Source organism: Sorex fumeus, unplaced genomic scaffold (genome assembly GCF_029834395.1).
Source record: "Sorex fumeus unplaced genomic scaffold, SorFum_2.1 ptg000233l, whole genome shotgun sequence".
NCBI classification, from domain to species: Eukaryota; Metazoa; Chordata; class Mammalia; order Eulipotyphla; family Soricidae; genus Sorex; species Sorex fumeus.
This window is the reverse complement of record NW_026606290.1, coordinates 508413-527551: the sequence shown is the minus strand read 5'-3', so window position 1 is coordinate 527551 and position 19139 is coordinate 508413. Positions and strand designations below refer to the sequence as shown.

General features: G+C 56.8%; 1 protein-coding gene across 2 annotated transcripts in view; it reads left to right on the top strand.

Annotated features, from left to right (window-relative positions):
* ABL1 (ABL proto-oncogene 1, non-receptor tyrosine kinase) overlaps nucleotides 1-19139 on the top strand; it is a 93882-nt gene that overhangs the window by 62111 nt on the left and 12632 nt on the right. For both annotated transcript variants that reach the window (XM_056108923.1, XM_056108924.1), the window contains exons 2-3: nucleotides 13683-13856; nucleotides 14242-14537. In XM_056108923.1, the coding sequence (XP_055964898.1) occupies nucleotides 13683-13856; nucleotides 14242-14537 (470 nt within the window). The remainder of the gene's footprint in view (nucleotides 1-13682; nucleotides 13857-14241; nucleotides 14538-19139) is intronic.

Here is a 19139-nt window from a genome sequence, read left to right as displayed (position 1 = left end):
ACTGTGGGCCGTGGCTGTCCTCCTGGTTTGCTGTATTTGGCACGTGTGTCCACTGTGCCTGACCAGTGTGCCCTTGGACTTGTTTTGTCGCGTTGGCATCAAAAATGGATGACGGTTTTTTTAAACGTTCTTAAACTTTACTTTCTGGGCCTCTTGTCAACACCTGTGAACTTGTCACCTTCTGCCTGATGCTTTCCACGGGGTTCACCACCCCAGTACACTGTAGAACGGACGCCCTCCTAAAAACTCCCCGAGGTCATCAGATACCCCCCTTGCTTAGTAGCAGAAAGCGGACGTTCTTTGTGTGAACTCCTAGGAGCCAGTTGCCCTTCCTGTGTGGGGTTGTGTTGTGTTGAAATTGTCGACTCCTGACCCTTATGCCACCAGCCTGGTGTTGGCACTGAGCCGGGTGCAGAGAAGTAGGCCCAGGTTGCTTCGGGGCGGTTGCTTTTTGTGTTTGGGCCACACCCAGCAGTGCTCAGGGCTAACTCCTGGCTCTGCACTCGGGGATCACTCCTGGCAGCGCGCAGGGGACCCTATGGGGTGCCTAGGATCAAACCTGGGTCGGTTGTGTACAAGGCAGCCACCGTCGTGTACTGCCTCCCCACAGTCCTATTGCTCTGACTACCCCTTCCCCCCCTCGTTCACTTGGTTGGAAGTACTTTCATTTTGTGGTGGTTTATTTATTCCGTTTGGCTTGGAGGTTGCTCCCGATGGTGCAGGGTGGATCATGTGGTGCCCAGGATCCTTCGAACCCAGGGCTCTCAGATGTCAAACCTGCACTCTAGCCCCTGGCGCCTGGAGCCATCCCCGCCACCCCTGGAAACTCCTCTGACTTTGGAGTCAGGTGCCCCCAGCTCTTCATTTCCTTCTGTCCAAGCTCTCAGACAGACCTGAGCTCCGTCCAGCCTGCCCCAGAGGCTGGCGCGGAGGACCGATAGGGTGTGAGGGTTGGTAAGCCGGAAGTCACACCCACACAAGGGCCTGGGAGCTGTGAATTCCCCTTGCCAGCTGGACTGCCCGCTGCTCCTCAGCGCTTGCACAGCTTGGACCTCCTTTTGTAAGCCGTTGCCCACACTCTTCCCTGCCATGGGGTTGTGCGAGGTGCATGAGATATTTCACTTAAGTTGTTTCACGCAGTGCCTGGCCCGGAGTGAGAATCGCACATATGTGAGCCGTTGTTGTCTCAGGCAGATAGTCAGTGGTCAGAGATATTGGCCTTGCCAGGCTCTCTACTGCCGGGAGTGGCGATGGCATCAAGCGGAACCCACCCGTTTTCCTGATTGTCAATAAGACAGTTTGTTTCCAAGTTTGCTTTTGTGCCGATAATTACCCCTCCCTGCCCTTGACTTTGAGCAGAACATACCTTCCCTCCCTCTGGCCCTCTCCTACTCCCATAGTGGATATTCCAGCTGCGGAAGAACATGTCCCAGTGGGTCCACGGCAGAATTTTATTTCTCCCCAGAGGTTGTATTCCAAGGCCCCAAACATGAAATCTGAAAGTCTCACACTGCTTATTACCTCCTTGTAAAATCACGTCGGAGTTTTGCTGATCTAAAATAGAAACCGGAACAAAGCACCAGGGCCGGGCTTTAGCAACATGGAGTACTGTTGTCTGACATGGTGACTGGCCTCAGCTAACAGTGCTCTGGAGCACCCTTGAGTCTCAGTAAGAGAGGAGCTCTTCAAACTCCTCTTGAGGAAAATGTAACTGTGTGAGTGAGGGAAGGGCTGGCGATCAGTCTGTTGTACATGCATGTTTCAGGTCTCTTTTGTGGGCACCTTCAACTTAGGGGTGCCCTGTGAAATACCTAATGAACCTTGAACCTGGGGGACGTTTTATATCGACAGGATGTTCTTTCATTATCCTAGTACTTCCGTATGACTGAGACAGGTACTAGAGCTCAGATGGGGGGCTAGAGCAATAGCACAGCGGGGAGGGCGTTTGCCTTGCACGTGGCCGACCCGGGTTCGATTCCCAGCATCCCATATGGAAAAAAATTTTAAAAATAATAAAGCTCAGATGGGCCAGTTGGAAGAGCTGTGCTTATCTTTGCAGTGGTGGGTCACATTTAAACACAAGACAAGGGTTCTATTCAGGCTGGAGCTTAGCGGTGGCCAGGGACTCCGCTCACCCACGCAGCAGTGAGATCAGCTCCCTCCCCGGCCTTCCCGCCAGGTGCCCCACCCCTGACCCAGAGGCTCAGTTGGTTTTTTTGAGAGCAGAAAAACGGTGCATGCTGCAGCAGATGGGATTGTTTCCCGACTTCTCGCGATGGTTCAGGCACAGAGCCGGCCGGCAGGAGCGTCACTTGCTGGAGTAGTGCTTGCCCACAGATCACGTGAGCGGCCACACTCCTCCGCGGCTTTTCCAGTCTTGCTTTCGAACCCACGGCACCGGGACTGTCCGGGTCTGCGTGGGGTAGAGATGGCGGGGGAGACAGTACGGGGTGGGAACTGGCTGGCGGGGGGGGGGGGGGGAGGCAGAGACAGGAGCATGTAGCACAGATGAGCGGGAGAGGAGACTGAGGGAGGACGCGGGGGCAGAGGGTGGACGAACAAGAGGGTCCCGGGGAGAGGAAATGGAGCAAGGTCCGGGGAGAAGCGCAAGGGCGCAGAGCCAGATTGGTGTTTGTGGCACGGACGGACGCTGAGGGCAGGTGCGTCCCCTCCCAGGCTTGCTCATGGGAGCAGGACTGTGGGTTCATGCAGAGTGAGGCTGCGCACCAGGAGGGTCTGTGTTTCCTCGGTACAGGAGCTGGGACCCTCAGGTACATCCACAGCACCTCAAGGCCCAACCCTTATCCGCAGTGCGAGCACTCTGTGCCGAGGACCTGAAGGCCGAGCTTACTGGTCACTAGGACTGACCTCCGCGTCTTGGAGCCAGAGCACCCTTAGGGCCTGGTTGTCACTCTGAGGAGCAGTGAGACCACCCAGGACTCAGGAGATGTTCCAGGGAAAGGGCCTGCGGACTTGGGCCTATGCTGAGCCCTTACACGCGATGGACAGTGTGCAGCCCGGGGCTGGCGGCGTTGTGCTGCTGTGTGGGTCTCTCTGGCCAGTGCAGAGAGACCACCAGTGCTTTGCCCCTCCCCTGGTGAGTCAGGGTCTGTCCCGCTGCTATAGGAGCCTGGGACCAGCTCCCCGCTTGCTTCCTTGTTTTGTTTGGGTCACACCCAACGATGCTTGGGAGTTACTCCTGGGATCACTCTTGGCAGTGCTTGGGAGACCATGTGGGATGCCGGGAATCGAACCTGGGTCTGCTGCGTGCAGAGCAAGCACCCTGCCCGCTGTACTATCTCTCTGGTCCCCGGTGCCCTGCTTTCAAAAGCACGAAAGATAGATTTCTCTCCCGCCTGGTCTGAGGGCCCCGGCGGTGGTCGCCGTCCTGTGAGAGCAGGTGAGTTCCTCCTGTCCCTGACGAAGGTTTCCACTGCCCAGTTCCTTTCATCGCTGCTGCCGGTCAGGCCTGCTGTTTCTACTCTGCTCGGGCAGCCTGACCCCCTCCCCCACCCTATCCCCCATGGGGGGGCAGCGCGCCTGAGTCCATGACTTCTGCCCTCAGACCAAGCATCGCCCCTGGCATTCAAGCCGTGCGTGCTCCTGGCTGCTCAGCCAGGCTTGATTGTACAGCTATGAGCTGAGGCGTAAGCTGGAGGGGGCACGGGTACCGTGGAGCCTCCACAGACCCAGCAGTAGCCACATAGAGGGCCCGGGGCAGTGGGGGGGCTGCAGGGGAGCCCAGGGCCTGCTGGCAGGGTGCTCTCTGCAGACTTGGGGCAGCCCTGGGGCATGGCTCCAAGTCTTGACCCCACCTTGCAGTCCTGAGTCTGGGAGTTGAGCCCCTGACTGCCCACTCATGCCAGGCGTGGTCCTTGGCTGTCTTCGAGCTGTCACTGCCACAAGTCACAGCCTGACCCCTACCCTCACCCTGGGCGGTCCAGAAGCCCTCAGAGCAGCGAGGGAAGGGAAGGGGAAGGAGGAGGTGAGGGTTGGGCCATGGGCACGGTCCAGGCAGATGCCAAATCGCCTCTTTTGCCTATGTGGACACTTCTGGAGCACCCCTCCCCGGAAGGACCCGTGTCACCCCTCCTGTGACAGACCCGTGTCAGACGGGAGCTGCCGTGGCCTCTGAGAAGCCCGGCCAGGCGCCCTCCTGCCCCCGCCACCTCCAGGCCGGTTTTTGTTTTGTTTTCATGTGGTTTGGGTTTTCTTTATTTCTGGGTCACACCCAGCAATGCTCAGGGGTCACTCCTGACTCGGGTGCTCAGGAATCACTCCTGGTGGTGCTCGGGGTGCCTTTTGGGATGCCCAGGCTCAAAGGCAGGTCAGCCGCATGCGGGGCAGATGCCCTATCCGCTATGCTAGCTCTTTGACCCCATCCAGGGTGTTTCTTGAGGGTTTTTTTTTTTTTTTTTTGTAGAGCCCCTGGGTCAGCCTCTGGGCAGACCCACTCACTGGTGGCAGCACGAGGGTGGGGTGAAAGGGGCTGGAACGGACGTCTTTGGGGGCGGTGTGGGCACAGGAAGGTCAGGGCTGATCAGAGCTTTGGGGAAAGGAGTCGCCACTATGGGGCGGGGCTCAGAGGGGTTCTTGGGGTGCTGCTCTTCTGGGGGGGGCTCTTCGTGCTCACTTTTTAGGCACGTGGACTTCAGAGACAGCTGGTCCCTCAAGTATTTACAGATGTCTGTAGATTTCGCTGCTTGGGGGGCTCAGGGCCTTTGCAGGAAGGGATGAGAGTGAAGAATTGACTGGGGATGCCCACCGGTCAGGGTCCTGCCTTCCAGCTATGACACCTCACAAACAATCCCCCAAAAGGGACCCTATTACCTCCCTCGGGGCTGGCGGCATTGTGCTGCTGTGAGGGTCTCTCTGGCCAGTGCAGGGCTTTGCCCCCTCCCCTGGTGATAGGGTAATAGGTGCCCCTAATTCGCACCACCACCACTCAAACAAAATTGTCTGAAAATATTAGAATGTGAAAAGGTTTTAGGGGAACTAGTTAAGCCTTGAGCCAGTTGAAGTGACTTTTGTTTTAGGCCCCACCTGACTCTGCTCGGGGCTCCCTCTGGGGGTCTGGGGGAAGCCATGTGTGCTGCTGGGGCTTCCAGTGGCCGCATGCAAAACAAGGGTTTGACCTTAAAATAAGAGAAAGAAGGTGTATTTTTTTTTAACTTGTACTTTTCTTCATCTCTGTATCGTTCCAATTTTAGTATATGTGCTGCCGAAGCGAGCACATGCGTTATGTTGACTTGTATGGGGGGGCAGCGGTAACTGCACAGCCTTGAGATACAGCTGCTCAGCTGGCAGGGCTGTACGGTGCCCAGGCTCAAACTCGGGACCTCACAGCTGCTTTGCCTGCCTGTAGCCTTTTGGACGGGGAGGAAAGGGATGCTATTTTTCTGAAGACACTTTCTCTGGAAATCCTCTTGATTTATTGCCTGTAGTGAGTGGGAAGTAACGAAACTGCTTTCCTGTCTAAAGAGAAGAGCATCATTTGATTTGTGGCGAATTTCTAGATACCTCCTCTCTGGACGCCCCTCTCCCTCTCGGATTATTGGGGTTCTGCTGAACCAGGTACACAGTACCCAAGCGACGGAACTGGAACAATAGTACCGCAGGGAGGGCAATTGCCTTGCATGAGGCAGACCTGGGTTTGACCCCTGGCACCCCATATGGTCCTCTGAGCCTGCCGGGAATGATTTCTGAGTGCTGCCAGGTGTGGCCCTAAACAAACCAACCAACCCCATAGTACCCAAGTAATAACCTGAAGGTCCTTGAACTCTCAGAGAGAAATTGGGGCTCCCTTTCCCTGTGTGGAAACGAATGCTGAGGCAGTTGGGTGAGAGCAGCCCTTGTGAGAGGTGGGACGGTGACCTAGTGACCTGCGCGGTCACGTTCCAGCACCTTCCGGGCACGCACGGCACGCTGGTCAGCCTGCCCACTCCAGCCCGGCCGTTCTCAGCCAGGGTGTTCCAAGGACACCCACAGCGTGAGACTCAGGGGCCAGAGGAAAGGAGTCAGGTCAGAAGGGGACCAGGGCCGGGGAGAGGTTGAGAACCGCCACTCTAGATGCTCGGCAGCTGGGTGGACCCAGTCTTAGTGACCTGACTGCCCAGTTCGTGTTCCTCCATGTCAGGCCAGCGCTGCCCTCCGGAGACTGTTGCCAGGGCTGCATGTCACTGTCTCTCTCCCCGGAGGATGAGAGTCTGTTCGCCCCACCTGCCTGACCCCACTTCCCAGCGGCTGCCCGTTTTGGGGTGCTAGGCAGGTTTGGTTCAGAGTGTGGTGCTCATACCCAGGCTATGTTTAGCCGAACTGGGTTTTAGAATGCCCTTCATAGCTGGGCTGAAAAAGCAGGGAGGGCACTTGCCTGGCACACAGCAGGCCGAGGTTCCATCCCCGGCGCCCCACAGGGGTCCCCTGAACCCACTCAGGAGTGAGCTTTGTTGGGTGGGACCCAGAAACAAAACAAAAATGACTTTAGTTGCTCTGTAAGGGTCTACGCAACAGAACAAAGGCCCCTGTGGGTGCAACGAACAGGACTCTCCTCGGGTTCCGGGTGGCACAAACATGACTCCTTGAAGCTCTTTTTCTGAAACGTTGACCGAAACGGTTCTGGACTCGCTGGAGAATACCCCGGGCATGATCTCATCCGTTGGAACTGTGTGTGAAATAAACACGGAGCCTTGCCTTCGTTTTGAAGGATCTGTTTTATAGATTTTTAAATGACAGAGATTCCTTGAACTGGAGGCGAATAGTGAAAGCCCCACGGAGGAGATAAGAGTAAAGAACAAGGGATCAAATGATCGAAAGTCAGCCAAGTGCAGGGGCCTTTTGGCTGTGCGGACGCCCCCAGCCGCCCCCAAACCCGCCCTGTGGGCAGGCTGTACTGCTGTGGGCCCCCGTGGCACCCGCGCCCATGGAAACTTCCAGGGGGCCCAGCTCCCATCCTGGTTTGTGGGTGAGCATCTCTTCCCACTCACCAGTGGGGTGGGGGTGGGGGTCACCAGCCACAGCCCTCGTGGGGCTGGACCAGATAGGCCCTCCAAAAAAATCCTTGGTGAACGTTTTTCATTAGTGATTCATAACCTTAAGAAAGGATGATCTTGGCGTTAAATGATTTTTACTTGCTAGTTTGGAGGTCCCATCTTTTTTTTTCCTTTTTTTTTTTTTAATTTGCCATGAAGTAAAGATTTATTTATTTGAATGGGGGTATTCAGGCCATGCCTGGCAGTGCTCAGGGCATACTGCTGGCTTGGCGCCTGGAGCCATGCAGAGCATGTGCTCCAACCTTCTAGAGATTGCTCCAGGTTTGGGGGATTTTGATTGTTTGGTGTGTGGTTTTTGTTTTGTTTTGTTTTTTGTTTTTTGGAGGGAGCATCACATCCAAGCAGTGCTCAGGGATTATTCCTGGCTCTGTGCTCAGGAGGAAACCGTATACGACTTACCCTCTATTACTCTGGCCCCTCTCTCCAGATACTTTTTTTGTTTTTCTTTCTCTGCGAGGGGAGGTGGGGGCACACCCTGCGATGCTCAGTGTTTACCCCTGGCTCTGTACTCTCAAATTACTCCTGGCAGCACTCAGGGGACCATATGGGATGCCAGGGATTGAACCCAGGGCAGCCTCCTGCAAGGAAAGCGCTTACCCCCTGTTCTGTCTCTCTGGCCCCCTCCAGATACTTTGAATTGTGATTTGTCAGGAGACAATTGACAAAGGGATTGATATGTTTTCGGGGCATGTGTTGCCCACCAGCATGCTGAGGTCCTTGCCCCACTTCGGTCCCATAGTTCTGTTGTCCCGGGAGACAACCCCAGCAACTTCTCTTGGTGAGTGCTCGGAGCTTGCTCTTTCTGCTCATCCTTGTACAGGATTGGGGCATGTTCCCCCCCCACCTGCCCTCCAGTTTTTCTGCCTTCTGCATTGATTTCTCAATGCAGGCTTCCCCACCCCACCCCCAAAGAACCGCTTTATTTATTTATTTGGTTGGTTTGGGGGCCACATTCAGCAATGCTCAGGCATTACTCCTGGCTCTGCCTCAGGCATTACTCCTGGTGGTGCTCCGGGGAACATATAGGATACTGGGGGTCAAACCTGGGTCGGCCACATGCAAGGCAAATGTCCTACCTGCTGTGCTATCACTCCAGCCCCCAAGGGGCGTTTTTAAAAGTATTTCTCCCCCTTCTCAGTGCTCAACTGGCTCATCTGTCACTTTCTCTCGAGGCAGAAAGGTCGGAAATGTCTTTATTCACTAGACAAAATCACAAAGGGATTTTAAATGGATGAAGTGGCCTTTCAGAGATACAAAACTTAAATATCTTCTTTGCATCTTTGTTTTGGGGCCACATCCGGTGGTCCTCATGGCGCCGTGCTGGGTGGGGAATGGAACTTGCTGCAGGCAGGACCCGCATCTGGCCCCCAAACTTAGATATCTGTGAAGCCTGGTGTGGGGGTGGGTGGGGCGGGGACGTACCCAGTGCCGCAGTGAGGACGAATGATGACTAAGTCTCTTGGACGGGATGTAGCGGTGGGCAAGGCAGCCAATCAGAGGAGCCGATGAAGGGAGCGGATCTGAACCTCCTTTTTGAATGCGACCTGGGGTCCTTCAGCGGCCTGGCTTCCTGGCCCTGAGACTGGGGGGCGGCCGGCCTCACAGCAGGGAAGACAAGAGCATTCTACGGCTCGCCCTTGTTCGCGGGGACCGAGCACAGCGCCCCCGCCCCGGGAAATGAAGCCAGGAGTCTGGCATGTATGTGCTGTGAGTCAGTTTTGACATCAGCCTGGATGGAGAGTCGGTGGCGGGCTCGGCCCGGCCTGTGGCTGCACCTCAGCATCCACCTCGCTTCCGGGGTGCGTGAGCGACCCCTCCCGTGGGGCTCGGGCCATTGTGGAATGGAGCAAGAGTGCGGGGCGGAGGATGGCGCGACTCCCCACCTGGGGCTCCTGACATCCTGTGGAATCAAAGGCCTCTTCCTTCCTGACAGCTGCCTTGTCTCCTTGCACGAGGGTCCCAGTGTCTGCCGCCCCCGGCAGGGGCATGTGGGGGAGGGGGACCCGCTCTGCCAGAGCCCACACTTGAGGTCCCTAGTAGGCCCCGGGCCAGTGTCCACCTCCTGCCCACCCCAGGTGCTTCCCAAGCCACTTCCCCTGCTCAACTCCGGACGCAGCCTAAGGTTGGAGAGGAGAGGTCAGAGAGCACCTGAGAAGAAAGCGTTTCTGCTTGCCTGACCTGGGGTTAATTTCCTGTGCAACCTCATCTGCCAGTCCCGAGCTCATGGCCTGGGATGGAGACCCCCCGCAGGCAGTGCAGGAAACCAGGTCAGAGCCCCTCCCCTCCGCAGACTTCTTTCAGGTTTCTGTTTATAAAGGCAGTCCCCACCCCCTGGTGAGCGGTTGGTCTGTCTGCGTTCACCAGGCAGAGCCCCCCAGTGTTTGCCGACTCCCCCACCCAGACTTACTGAGTCTTCACTTCTGGGGGGTAGGGGGCACCCCCAGCAGTGCTCAGGCCTTGTCCTGGCTCTGCGCTAAGGGACCACCGCGGGGCTGCATGTGCGTTGCCCCACCTGCTGTACTCCCCCTCTGTCATCCTCTTGGGGGTTTGGGTGCCTTTTTGCATTCTTTTTTCAGTTCTGACAAGACTGGCTTCATGCTGTCACCCCAGTGCTTCTAAACGATGGTACGAGTCTTCCCAAATGTTTCTGAATGGCTTCATGCATTTACTCAGTTTAATGGCCGGACCACAAACTAACTTTCCTTGTTTGGAGAGTTTGTATGTTTCCGTTTCTGTGCCAGCATTTCAAAGTCAGCCCATACAGGCCCTGTTGGGATCTTTTATGGTCAGTTCCTCAAGGGCATGGATTAGGGGGTGGGGACTGGCTCCCCAGTGACGTTCCTCGGCCTTGAGCCCCCTGCAAGACTCACCCCGGCAAAGTGGGCCTGACGGTTCAGTGCAACTCAGTACCAGGACTGTACTCAGTAGTGCCCGGGGCCTGGGGTCAGGGGCATGTGGTGCTGGGGACTGAATTAGGGGTATGGAACACTCCCAGTGTAGGCTCTCTCCTCAGCCCCCCAATGTAGACTTCTCCAAGCCTTTGGTTTGTGTGTCCAGCGACCATCCTGAAGTGTCACAGCGATTATGCCCATTCCATGGATTTCTCACGTTCACTATCAGCCTTAAGAAATGGAGCTGTCCGTTTGCTGGAGAATTTGAAGGGTTCAGTTGGGTTTTTGCCTGGGAACCCAGCCCAGGCTCCCTCCTGCAAGGCTTGAGCCCCGGCTCTTGTCTGCCTGCAGGGCTGTCCCTGCATTAAAATTGTAAGTCGGAATTTGTTTCCATTTCTCCAGGGTGAAGGGATTTATCTTTTTCTTGTTACTCAGGAGCTCTTGTGTGTTGTGGATCCTTGGCCTGGACTGTGGCTTTGTAGCACGTGCAAGGCCCCAAGTTTCATCACTAGCATAGCAGACCCCTGCCCCAACCTACAAGAGGGCCCCCACAACAGTCAAACAAAGCCTTCGCCGGGGTCTGGAGAAAGGATGCCAGAATACAGGGCTCGGTGTGTGCCTGGTGTGAGGCCAGCCACAGTTCAGTCTGACACCACATATGGTCCTCTGAGCACTGTCCGCTGAGTACCACCAGGTCCAGAGATGATCTTTTGTTTGTTGGCTTTTTGGGTCACACCTGGCAGTGCTCAGGGGTTTCTCCTGGCTCTGCGCTCAGGAATCACTCCTGGCAGTGCTCCGGGATCCCTGTGGGATGCTGGGGATTCAACCTGGGTCGGCCACATGCAAGGCAAAACTCTCCCCCCTCCAGCTCCCCCAGAGATGACCTTGAGGTGATTTTTGCCCTCACCATTTAGAGGACAGCAGTGCATTTCTGCCCTGCAGAGGGGCCTCGGTGTGAGGTGCATCTTGCATGAGGTGTGTGTGCTCGTCTCTGTCTACTGAAGCCCTCTGGAAGCTCTTGAGAACACCCCTCCCCATCTCTCCTCATGTTTCTCTAAATAAACCTATTTCCTTCGCTGAACAAAGTTGCAAGCAGAGTTAACAGCGCAGGTGTGCATTGCTTTCCCTTGTGCTGTGCCGAAAGACATGCTTCTTGATCCCAGAGACACACTTGCAAGAAGGCGCATTCCTGAAGCTCTCCAGTCCTGTTTCTGGAAGGTCACCCTAGACCAGGGTTTCCCAGCTGGGCCCATGTGGCCCCCAGGGTATTTCCAGGAGACCCTGGGTGAAAATCTCATGAACTGGGGTGGAGCAGGGTTCAGGCACGAGACCTGGAGGCCCTCTGGTGGGATGAAGGGGCTCCAGGAGGCCTGAAGGGGGCCACGGTGGGGAATAGGCTGAGAAATTCTCGCCTCGACCTTCAGCTGCCGCTGGGGCCCCTGTTGTCTTGTGATTTGGGGCACAAGACAGAAGTGCCGGGACTGCTCTTGACCCCATGCTTGGGGGTCTCTCTCAGTGGTATTTAGGGACCACGTGGTGCCAGGGGTCAGACTATGTGGGCCACTTCGATTCAAGGCTTGCCTCCTGCCCATGTCCTGCCCTGCGATGGGTGCCAGCCCTCCCAGCTGTCTTCTCGGCCCCAGGATCCCCCCTTCCCCAGTGTGGGGGATCAAACCCACGTCCTCCGGTGCAAGACAATGTCTGCCTGAGCCACATCCCTAGCCTAAGTTTGACTTCCTGTCATTTCCTCCGATGAGGATTTCAAATTCCCTCCATCACAGGCAGCTGCAGTGTGTCTCTGCTAACCCAAAGAACTACCCTCGCATGTGCGCGCGCGTGTGTGTGTGTGTGTGTGTGTGTGTGTGTGTTGTCATGAGCACACATACACCAGAGTACAGGTTTAACTTTCACCACATCCTTTTCAAGAAAAAAAAAGGAAAAAAACATCGCTCAGGGATCCTTTGGAAATTAGCTTCTTTCAGCAATCAGAAAATATCTCCAATTGAGGCTGGAGTGATAGTACAGCGGGTAGGGTGTTTGCCTTGCATGCAGCCAACCCGGGTTCAATTCCCAGCATCCCATATGGTCCCCTGAGCACCGCCAGGAGTAATTCCTGAGTGCATGAGCCAGGAGTAACCCCTGTGCATCGCCGGGTGTGACCCAAAAAGCAAAAAAAAAAAACCTCCAATTGACCCCAGACTATTCCCAGCCCCCTCAGTTCTTGCAGGACCATTTGGGTGGGGTCTTCAGGGAAGCGGCATGGCCCACGGTGGAGCTGGGAAATGTGAGCACAGGGTCTGGGAAAAAGAAAGTGAGGGAGAACCTTGGAGGGAAGGAAAACTGACTCTGGGCTACAGTTGTGACAAGGTGCCTCTCAACTGAGTTCTGTTTATTTGGAGCGGGCGAGGGTTGCGCTGTGCCCGGTGGTGCTCAGGGCCAGTGTCGGGGGGCTGAACCAGGCTTTGCTGCGTCCAGGCAGGAGCCCCTGCCCCAGGACATGCTGATGGAGTTCATACTTGGGGAATGTAGACAAAGGGCGCAGCATTCTGTGGCTGCCCGCTGGGGGAAACAGAGGATGCTGCAGAGACCCTGTGGAAGTCCTTGTGAAGTCCACAGTTGAGGCTGCTCCTTAGATGGGAGCACGAGAAAGATGGTGCAAGTCTGTTACTGAAAATGCAGGGGGTGCCGGCAGAGAGCGGCGCCAGGAGGCCTGGGGAGCAGGGCAGTTTGATCTCCCGAGATGGGGGAAGCTCTCGCCGGTGGGGTGTGAGTTTCCAAAGAAAAGTGCTGGGGCACATGCCAGGGACTCGAGCATTCAGTGACCGAGAACCGTTCCCCTGGCCAACCCATAGCAACGGATGGACGAAGGACCAGGGGAACGGAGGAACGGCCTGGGCCCCAAATGTTCAACGAAACGGGAGTCCGTTTATTCCTCTCTCCTCCCCAGCGTAGTCCGATCTCGCCTCTTACAGCAGAGTTGTCATAGGGGCACTGCTGTGGGAGTAGCTCAATAAACCTCAAGCCCCCTGCGGGAGGAGCAAGGAAGACCCAATGTTACCCAGCAGTGGGGAGTGGTGAGTGGGAAGGGGTGCGCTTGTCTTCTGCGGTGTGATGGCCTCAGCTGGAAAATAAAGGAGGGTTTTGGTGATGATAGGAAAAGTGGAATGTTGATCTTGCACTTAAGCCCTCTGTGCTGTTTGATGGGTGGGAGAGATAGTACAGAAAAGAAGCGACAGCCCTGGTACAAATCCCCGACGCCACATATGCCATGTATGGTCCCCTGAGCACTGCCAGGATTGATCCCTGAGCACAGAGCCAGGAGCAAGCCGTGAGCGCTACCGGATGTGGCCCAAAAGCCAAAATTGTGTGTGTGTGTGTGTGTGTGTGTGTGTGTGTGTGTACACATGCAAATATACTATTTGATGGTGATTGTGATTTTTTTTAAAGTAACACAAACCATGTCAAAGACATGAAGACAGCCTGTTTCGGGCTGAAGTAATTTTAATGTTTTCGTTGAACATGCGTAATGCACTGGGAAATCGTAGTTACCACCTTGGAACGAAAATGCATGTTTCCCCCAATGCATGTTTCCCCCAATGCGTCGCCGGGAGAGCCGACGTTCACTTTTCGGCCCTCGACCATTGAGCCATAAGGTCTGCAGAAGTACCAGAGCGACAGAGCTATGACGGTGCGGTCCTGAGAGTAATCTGCTCCCTGCTTTTCCCTCCCTCTTCCCTTCCAGAAGCTCTTCAGAGGCCCGTGGCGTCGGACTTGGAGCCCCAGGGTCTGAGCGAGGCTGCCCGCTGGAACTCCAAGGAGAACCTCCTCGCCGGGCCCAGCGAAAATGACCCCAACCTCTTTGTTGCCCTCTACGACTTTGTAGCCAGCGGGGACAACACTCTGAGCATCACCAAAGGTAACGGGGCTGCGGGCAGGGAGCAGGGGACACAGTGACGTGGCTGGTCGCCCTGACTGGTTGGAAACGCCACGTTAGATAGAGCCGGGAGCAGCATCTTCCCTTAGGGAGCGGCGTGTGCACTCGGCACTGACAGCCTTCCCATCTCCCAGAAAGGATGTCCAGGCTGGGCATGGAAAACATAAATCTGTCCCCAAAGGTCTCCCTTGCGTTCAGGAACAGAGCCCTAGAGTGAACATAGCAGATGGGTGTAAACCCGCCGCTGTATAGCTGCGTCCTCTGCGCAGACAGGAAGTGCCCTGTGCAGGCGTCAGGGGCATGTTCAAGGCCAGCGTTTCCAGTGCCTGAAGCAGGACCAGGTCTGATGGTGCTCTTGTCTCGGCAGGTGAGAAGCTCCGGGTCTTGGGCTACAACCACAATGGAGAATGGTGCGAAGCCCAAACCAAGAATGGCCAGGGCTGGGTCCCCAGCAACTACATCACGCCCGTCAACAGCCTGGAGAAGCACTCCTGGTACCATGGCCCTGTGTCCCGCAATGCCGCCGAGTACCTGCTGAGCAGCGGCATCAATGGCAGCTTCCTGGTGCGGGAGAGCGAGAGCAGCCCCGGGCAGAGGTCCATCTCGCTGCGCTACGAGGGCCGCGTGTACCACTACCGCATCAACACTGCCTCCGATGGCAAGGTACGCGCGGCCGGCGGGGCCTCCTCGCTCTTTCCTCAGATGGGTGGAGTGTCGGTTGCAGTCTGGACATACTTGCCTCTCTTCGGGGCTGGAGAGAGAGGACAAAGGTCAAGGCATTCTTGTGCAGCTTGGCCGGGCCTGCGGTTCCCAAGAGAGAGCTCGTGGAGCGCACAACCGGGGCACGTCATGAGCACTGCTGGGGTTGAGCCCTCCTCAGCCCCTCTCCCACAATTTTCTTTTTTTGGGGGGAGGGGAACGTGGGAGGGGAACGTTGGGCCACACCCGGCGATGCTTGAGGGTTCCTCCTGGCTCTGCACTCAGGAATTACTCCTGGCAGTGCTTGGGGGACCAGATGGAATGCCAGGGATCAAACCCGGGTCAGTCACATGCAAGGCAAACACTCTCCCCACTGTACTATCACTCTGGCTCCTAATTTAATTTTTTTAATTTAGTTTTGGGCTCATATTTGGCTGGGCTCAGGGCTTACTTCTGGTTCTGTGCTCAGGGATCATTCCTGGCAGGGCTCAGGGAACTATATGTGGTGCCGGGGAGTGACTCCAGGCCAGCTATGTGCCAGGCCGGCGCCCTACCCACTCTGCTGTCTCTCCAGCCCCTTAGTAGATATTTTTAAAATGAAAACCTGCTTGCAATGCATTTCCCTCGGATAAAGCTGGTACATGACCCTCTGCAGGGGATAGAACCACAGGGTGTGTGTTTTCAGAGTACGTACACAAAGTTCTAAAGCGGAATGGAATCGCATTCTACTTCTATTTCCCACCTTGAATTCTAAACTTAGAAAGTGTGTGTGTGTGTGTGTGTGTGTGTGTGTGTGTGTGTGCGCGCGCGTACATACTTTTGTGGTCTTCAAGGTCCTAAAAATCCTTCCAAGTCCACAAAGAGTGAGAGCAGTGAGCACTTGCCTGTTTCCTCTGTGGAGGGTGTTTTCACACCCTCCCCGCCACCATAGTTTTAGCAGAAATGGGCAGAAAAGGAGGCCTGGCTGGTGTTTCTTGCCCACAGTTCCAGGACGAGCTTGGGTGCCACCCTGTTCTCCAGGCACTGCAGGTGGATGGCCTAGCCCAGGGTTTATTCTTACAAGCTGTAACACACACAGATGTGTTCATGCAAGAGCAAAAGGAATCACGGTGCAGAGTGGCTGTCTCCCCATTGTCTTCCCCTGCCCGGGGTGACCGCTGTGGCCGGTTTCTAGCCAAATTTCCCTGGCTCTGCTGGTCTACATCTTTGACAGGCGCTGTGAGCGGCCTGTCTGGCCGCGCTGGCTTCTCCCTTCCTGGATGTTCCTGAGATCGTTTGATGGCGCCACTTTCAGAGCTGCCTCATCCTTACTAACGACCGCCGAGCGGGCCGGGCCCTCGTTTATTCAGGCAGCCCCTGCCGGCTGCCTTGCAGGTTGTTGCCAGGCTTTTGATGCTCTAAGGAGGGCCGAGGAGGCTTTCAACTCTTAGAACATCCCAGCCCCGAAAGAAAATAGCGTTTCTTGTCACCACGCCCACCAGTAACAGACTCTTCTGCGACTCCCTCCCTTACAGAGGCTCGTGCGGCTGAGGGTCCGTGCTCCGGCCCGTGCTGTCTTGCTTCTTTTGATTTTTCCGGTCTTACACCATCCGGTTTATTTCCTAGATCCACCCATGGGATCTTGATCTGCAGTTTGAAAACCCACGGCACCTGCTTCTTGGGGCCAGAGCGTGCGGGAGGAGAGGTTCCTGCTGGGCTGGGAAAGAGTGTGAAGCTCTGAGCTTCCTCTCTGCAGGCGTGTTGGGGGGTTGGGGGTGGGAGAGCGGGGAGCTTGGGTCCCTGAGTCTTCCCATCCCTGGGCTAGCATCGCTGACCGGGCGACTGTCTGAGTTACCTGAGGGTCCCCGTTGTGTTTGGTCTCTGATCTCCCCCTGCCCACCGGAACCACCAGGTCCAGGGCTGGGCTTTGGGCTGGTTTGTCTGTCAGTGCACAGGTGGGTACCCGGCTCCTGTTGTCACTCTGTTTTTGTACCTGCCGGGCCCAGAGCCCGTTCCTCACTCTTTCTAGAGCTTTTCTGAGTCACTCTTCTTACCCTCCCTGTGGAGGACGGTGTCCTGCAGAACCCGTGCCACACACGGCCCCCCTTCAGGGACTGCCTGGAACTCACGGCTCGAGCCCAGGAGGGGGTTCCCCGAGGCCTTGCCCCCCATGGTCCTCACCAGACGTTTGCACAGAGCAGAGTGGGGGCCCGTTCTTGAGGTTTGTTTGCTCAGCATCCTTGGGTTGCTCTGAGGCCAAGGCTGTGGCCGGTCCTTCGAGCACTTGGCTCTGCACGTGTGAGGCCTTGGGTGCAATCCCTACTCCAGAAGAATCCAGGCGTAAATTAGTGAAGTGCAGAGTTGCTGGGCTTCCTAGATGTGCAGGATTGGGGGTTATTCCAGAGCCAGCGACGCCTCTGCCTAGACGCTGCTCACGCCCATGCTCCCTTATCACGGGGAGAGACAAGAAACTCCTGGGCAGGTCCTAGATCCGGCTGACTGGCTTATCTCTGAGGCTGGCACTTGAGGGCTGGTTGGTTGGGACTGTTCTGGGACAGGGGAGGTGTCCTCACAGAGGCCACTGACCAGAGCTGCCCGCTCGCTCGCATAGCAGAACTTTCGCTTGTTTGCTGGGTCAGTTGGCTCGGGGGCCACGCCCTGCAGTGCTCAGGGAACTCCCTGGGCTTCCGGGAATTGCACCTGGATCGATCTAGGCAAGCGCCCTTCCCGCTCTCTTGTCTCTCCGCACCCTCAGCGCAGGACTTCGATGCAGCTCTGGACCCCAAGACTGGCGGGAACATGTATGTTTACTTCATGTCTCCTGTTAGCTGCGCTGGGCAAACAGCTGTGTCGTGGAGAGCCTTTTCCAGGCCCCAGAGCTGTTCTTTCTGCCTCCGCAGTCTTGGCCGAGGGGACTTTTCCCCCTTCCAGTTCCCGCTTCTGTGGTTCCTCAATCCCCTGACCACCCCCAGCCCAGGCCCTGAGCCGCGGACGCTGGGACGGTTATTTCCGTTGGCCTTTGGACAGGCCCATCACTAGCTGTCTCTGTCCCCGGGTTCGGCCTTGTCGGCTCCCCTAGCCGCGTGCGAGGCTCCCACGGCAGCCCAGCTTGGCTCTGGGTAGTTCTGCTCCTTTGTTTCCACCATCCTCACTCTGGCGTGCGACTGTCCAGCTCACGGCCCCAGGCCGCCCACTCGGGGGTCTGTCATTGTCTTCAGAGATGCCCTCTTGGACGTTGGTTTTCACACTCTTGCCAGAGTCACAGAGCCAGCCAGACGAGAGTGGAACCGGGGCTTCAGCTTCAGCAGAGACAGCTGGACCAGTCAGCTATAGGGCCTGCTGGACTTGGGTTGGGTTTTGAGTTTGGGGCCACACCTGACGGGGCCCAGGGAACCGTATGGGGCGCGCCAGCGATTGGCCCCCGGTCTGTCCTGTGCAAGGCAAATGCCTTCCCCATTCTGTTGTTCTGACCCAGGGTTCTCTTTTTTTTTTTTTTTTGGTCACATCGAGCCATGCTCAGGAATTACTCCTGGCGGTGCTTGGGGGACCCTATGAAATGCTGGTGATGGAACCGGGGCCCGCCATGTGCCAGGCAGCGCCCTCCCCACTGTGCTGCCACCCTGCCCCTGAGCCTGCTGAGTTGTGAGTCTGGCCTTCCCCTCCCGTCGCTCAGCAGATGCGGGTGCGCTAGCCCGAGGTCTGCTGCGGCGTCTCTCCCCTCCCAGTGCCAGGGGATGCGACCGCAGAGGTGCCCGAGTCAGGCCCTGCTTCCCTGGTGGAAGCTGCCCTCCTGCCGGGGAAGGGGCTCCCGGAGCCACAAGAGTCTGCGCTGGGCCTCGGGGGGCTCAGTAGAGGGGTCAGCGCAGGGCAGCCAGCGAGCCCCTCCACATGCCCAGGCTCCCTGGGGTCCTGCATGTCCAGAGCGGCACCACCTTTGCCCAGGCTGCCTGGTCAGCAGGCACCGTTGGCGTGCAGGGCGGGCGAGCACAGGGGCTGGCCAGGGTTCCCGAGCACTGCTGATGTGGGCTGGAGGGAAGGAACAGCAGCTGCCACAAGGCTTAGAGCAGACCTCTGAGCAAACAGCTTGGGAGAATCTGCAGCCGGCCGCAAGGCCATTGCACACCGACCAAGTGCACAACCCCTTGTCCACATGGGCTCTGAGCTGTGGGCACAGTAGGTGTGTGGGCCTTGGGGGTGTACAGGATATCATGGGTATGCAGGCACTGGTGGTGTGTGGCCACCACGGGGGTGCGGGCAGTGGTCATGCGCACAGAGGCTCAGCAGCACTCACTTCCGCCTGTGCTTGCAGCGCTCAAGCGGGGTCCCACAGAGCCTGTCCCCGAGTACACCTTGGTACTTGTCCCCTTGTCCAAGGGGACAGGGCCTCACCCGGAAGCAAGTTTCCTGGGACCATGATGGCATCTGCACGACTCTTGGCTCACTTAGAGTCCTGCTCTGGGGATCGCTGCCGAGCGTGTCTAAACGGTGACCCTTGAGTCAGAGGAGGCCTTTGGCTTGCCTGAGCTTTGGCGTTTTGTTTTGTTTGGGGGGCCACAAGTGCGGTGCCAGCGACAAGCTCAGATATAG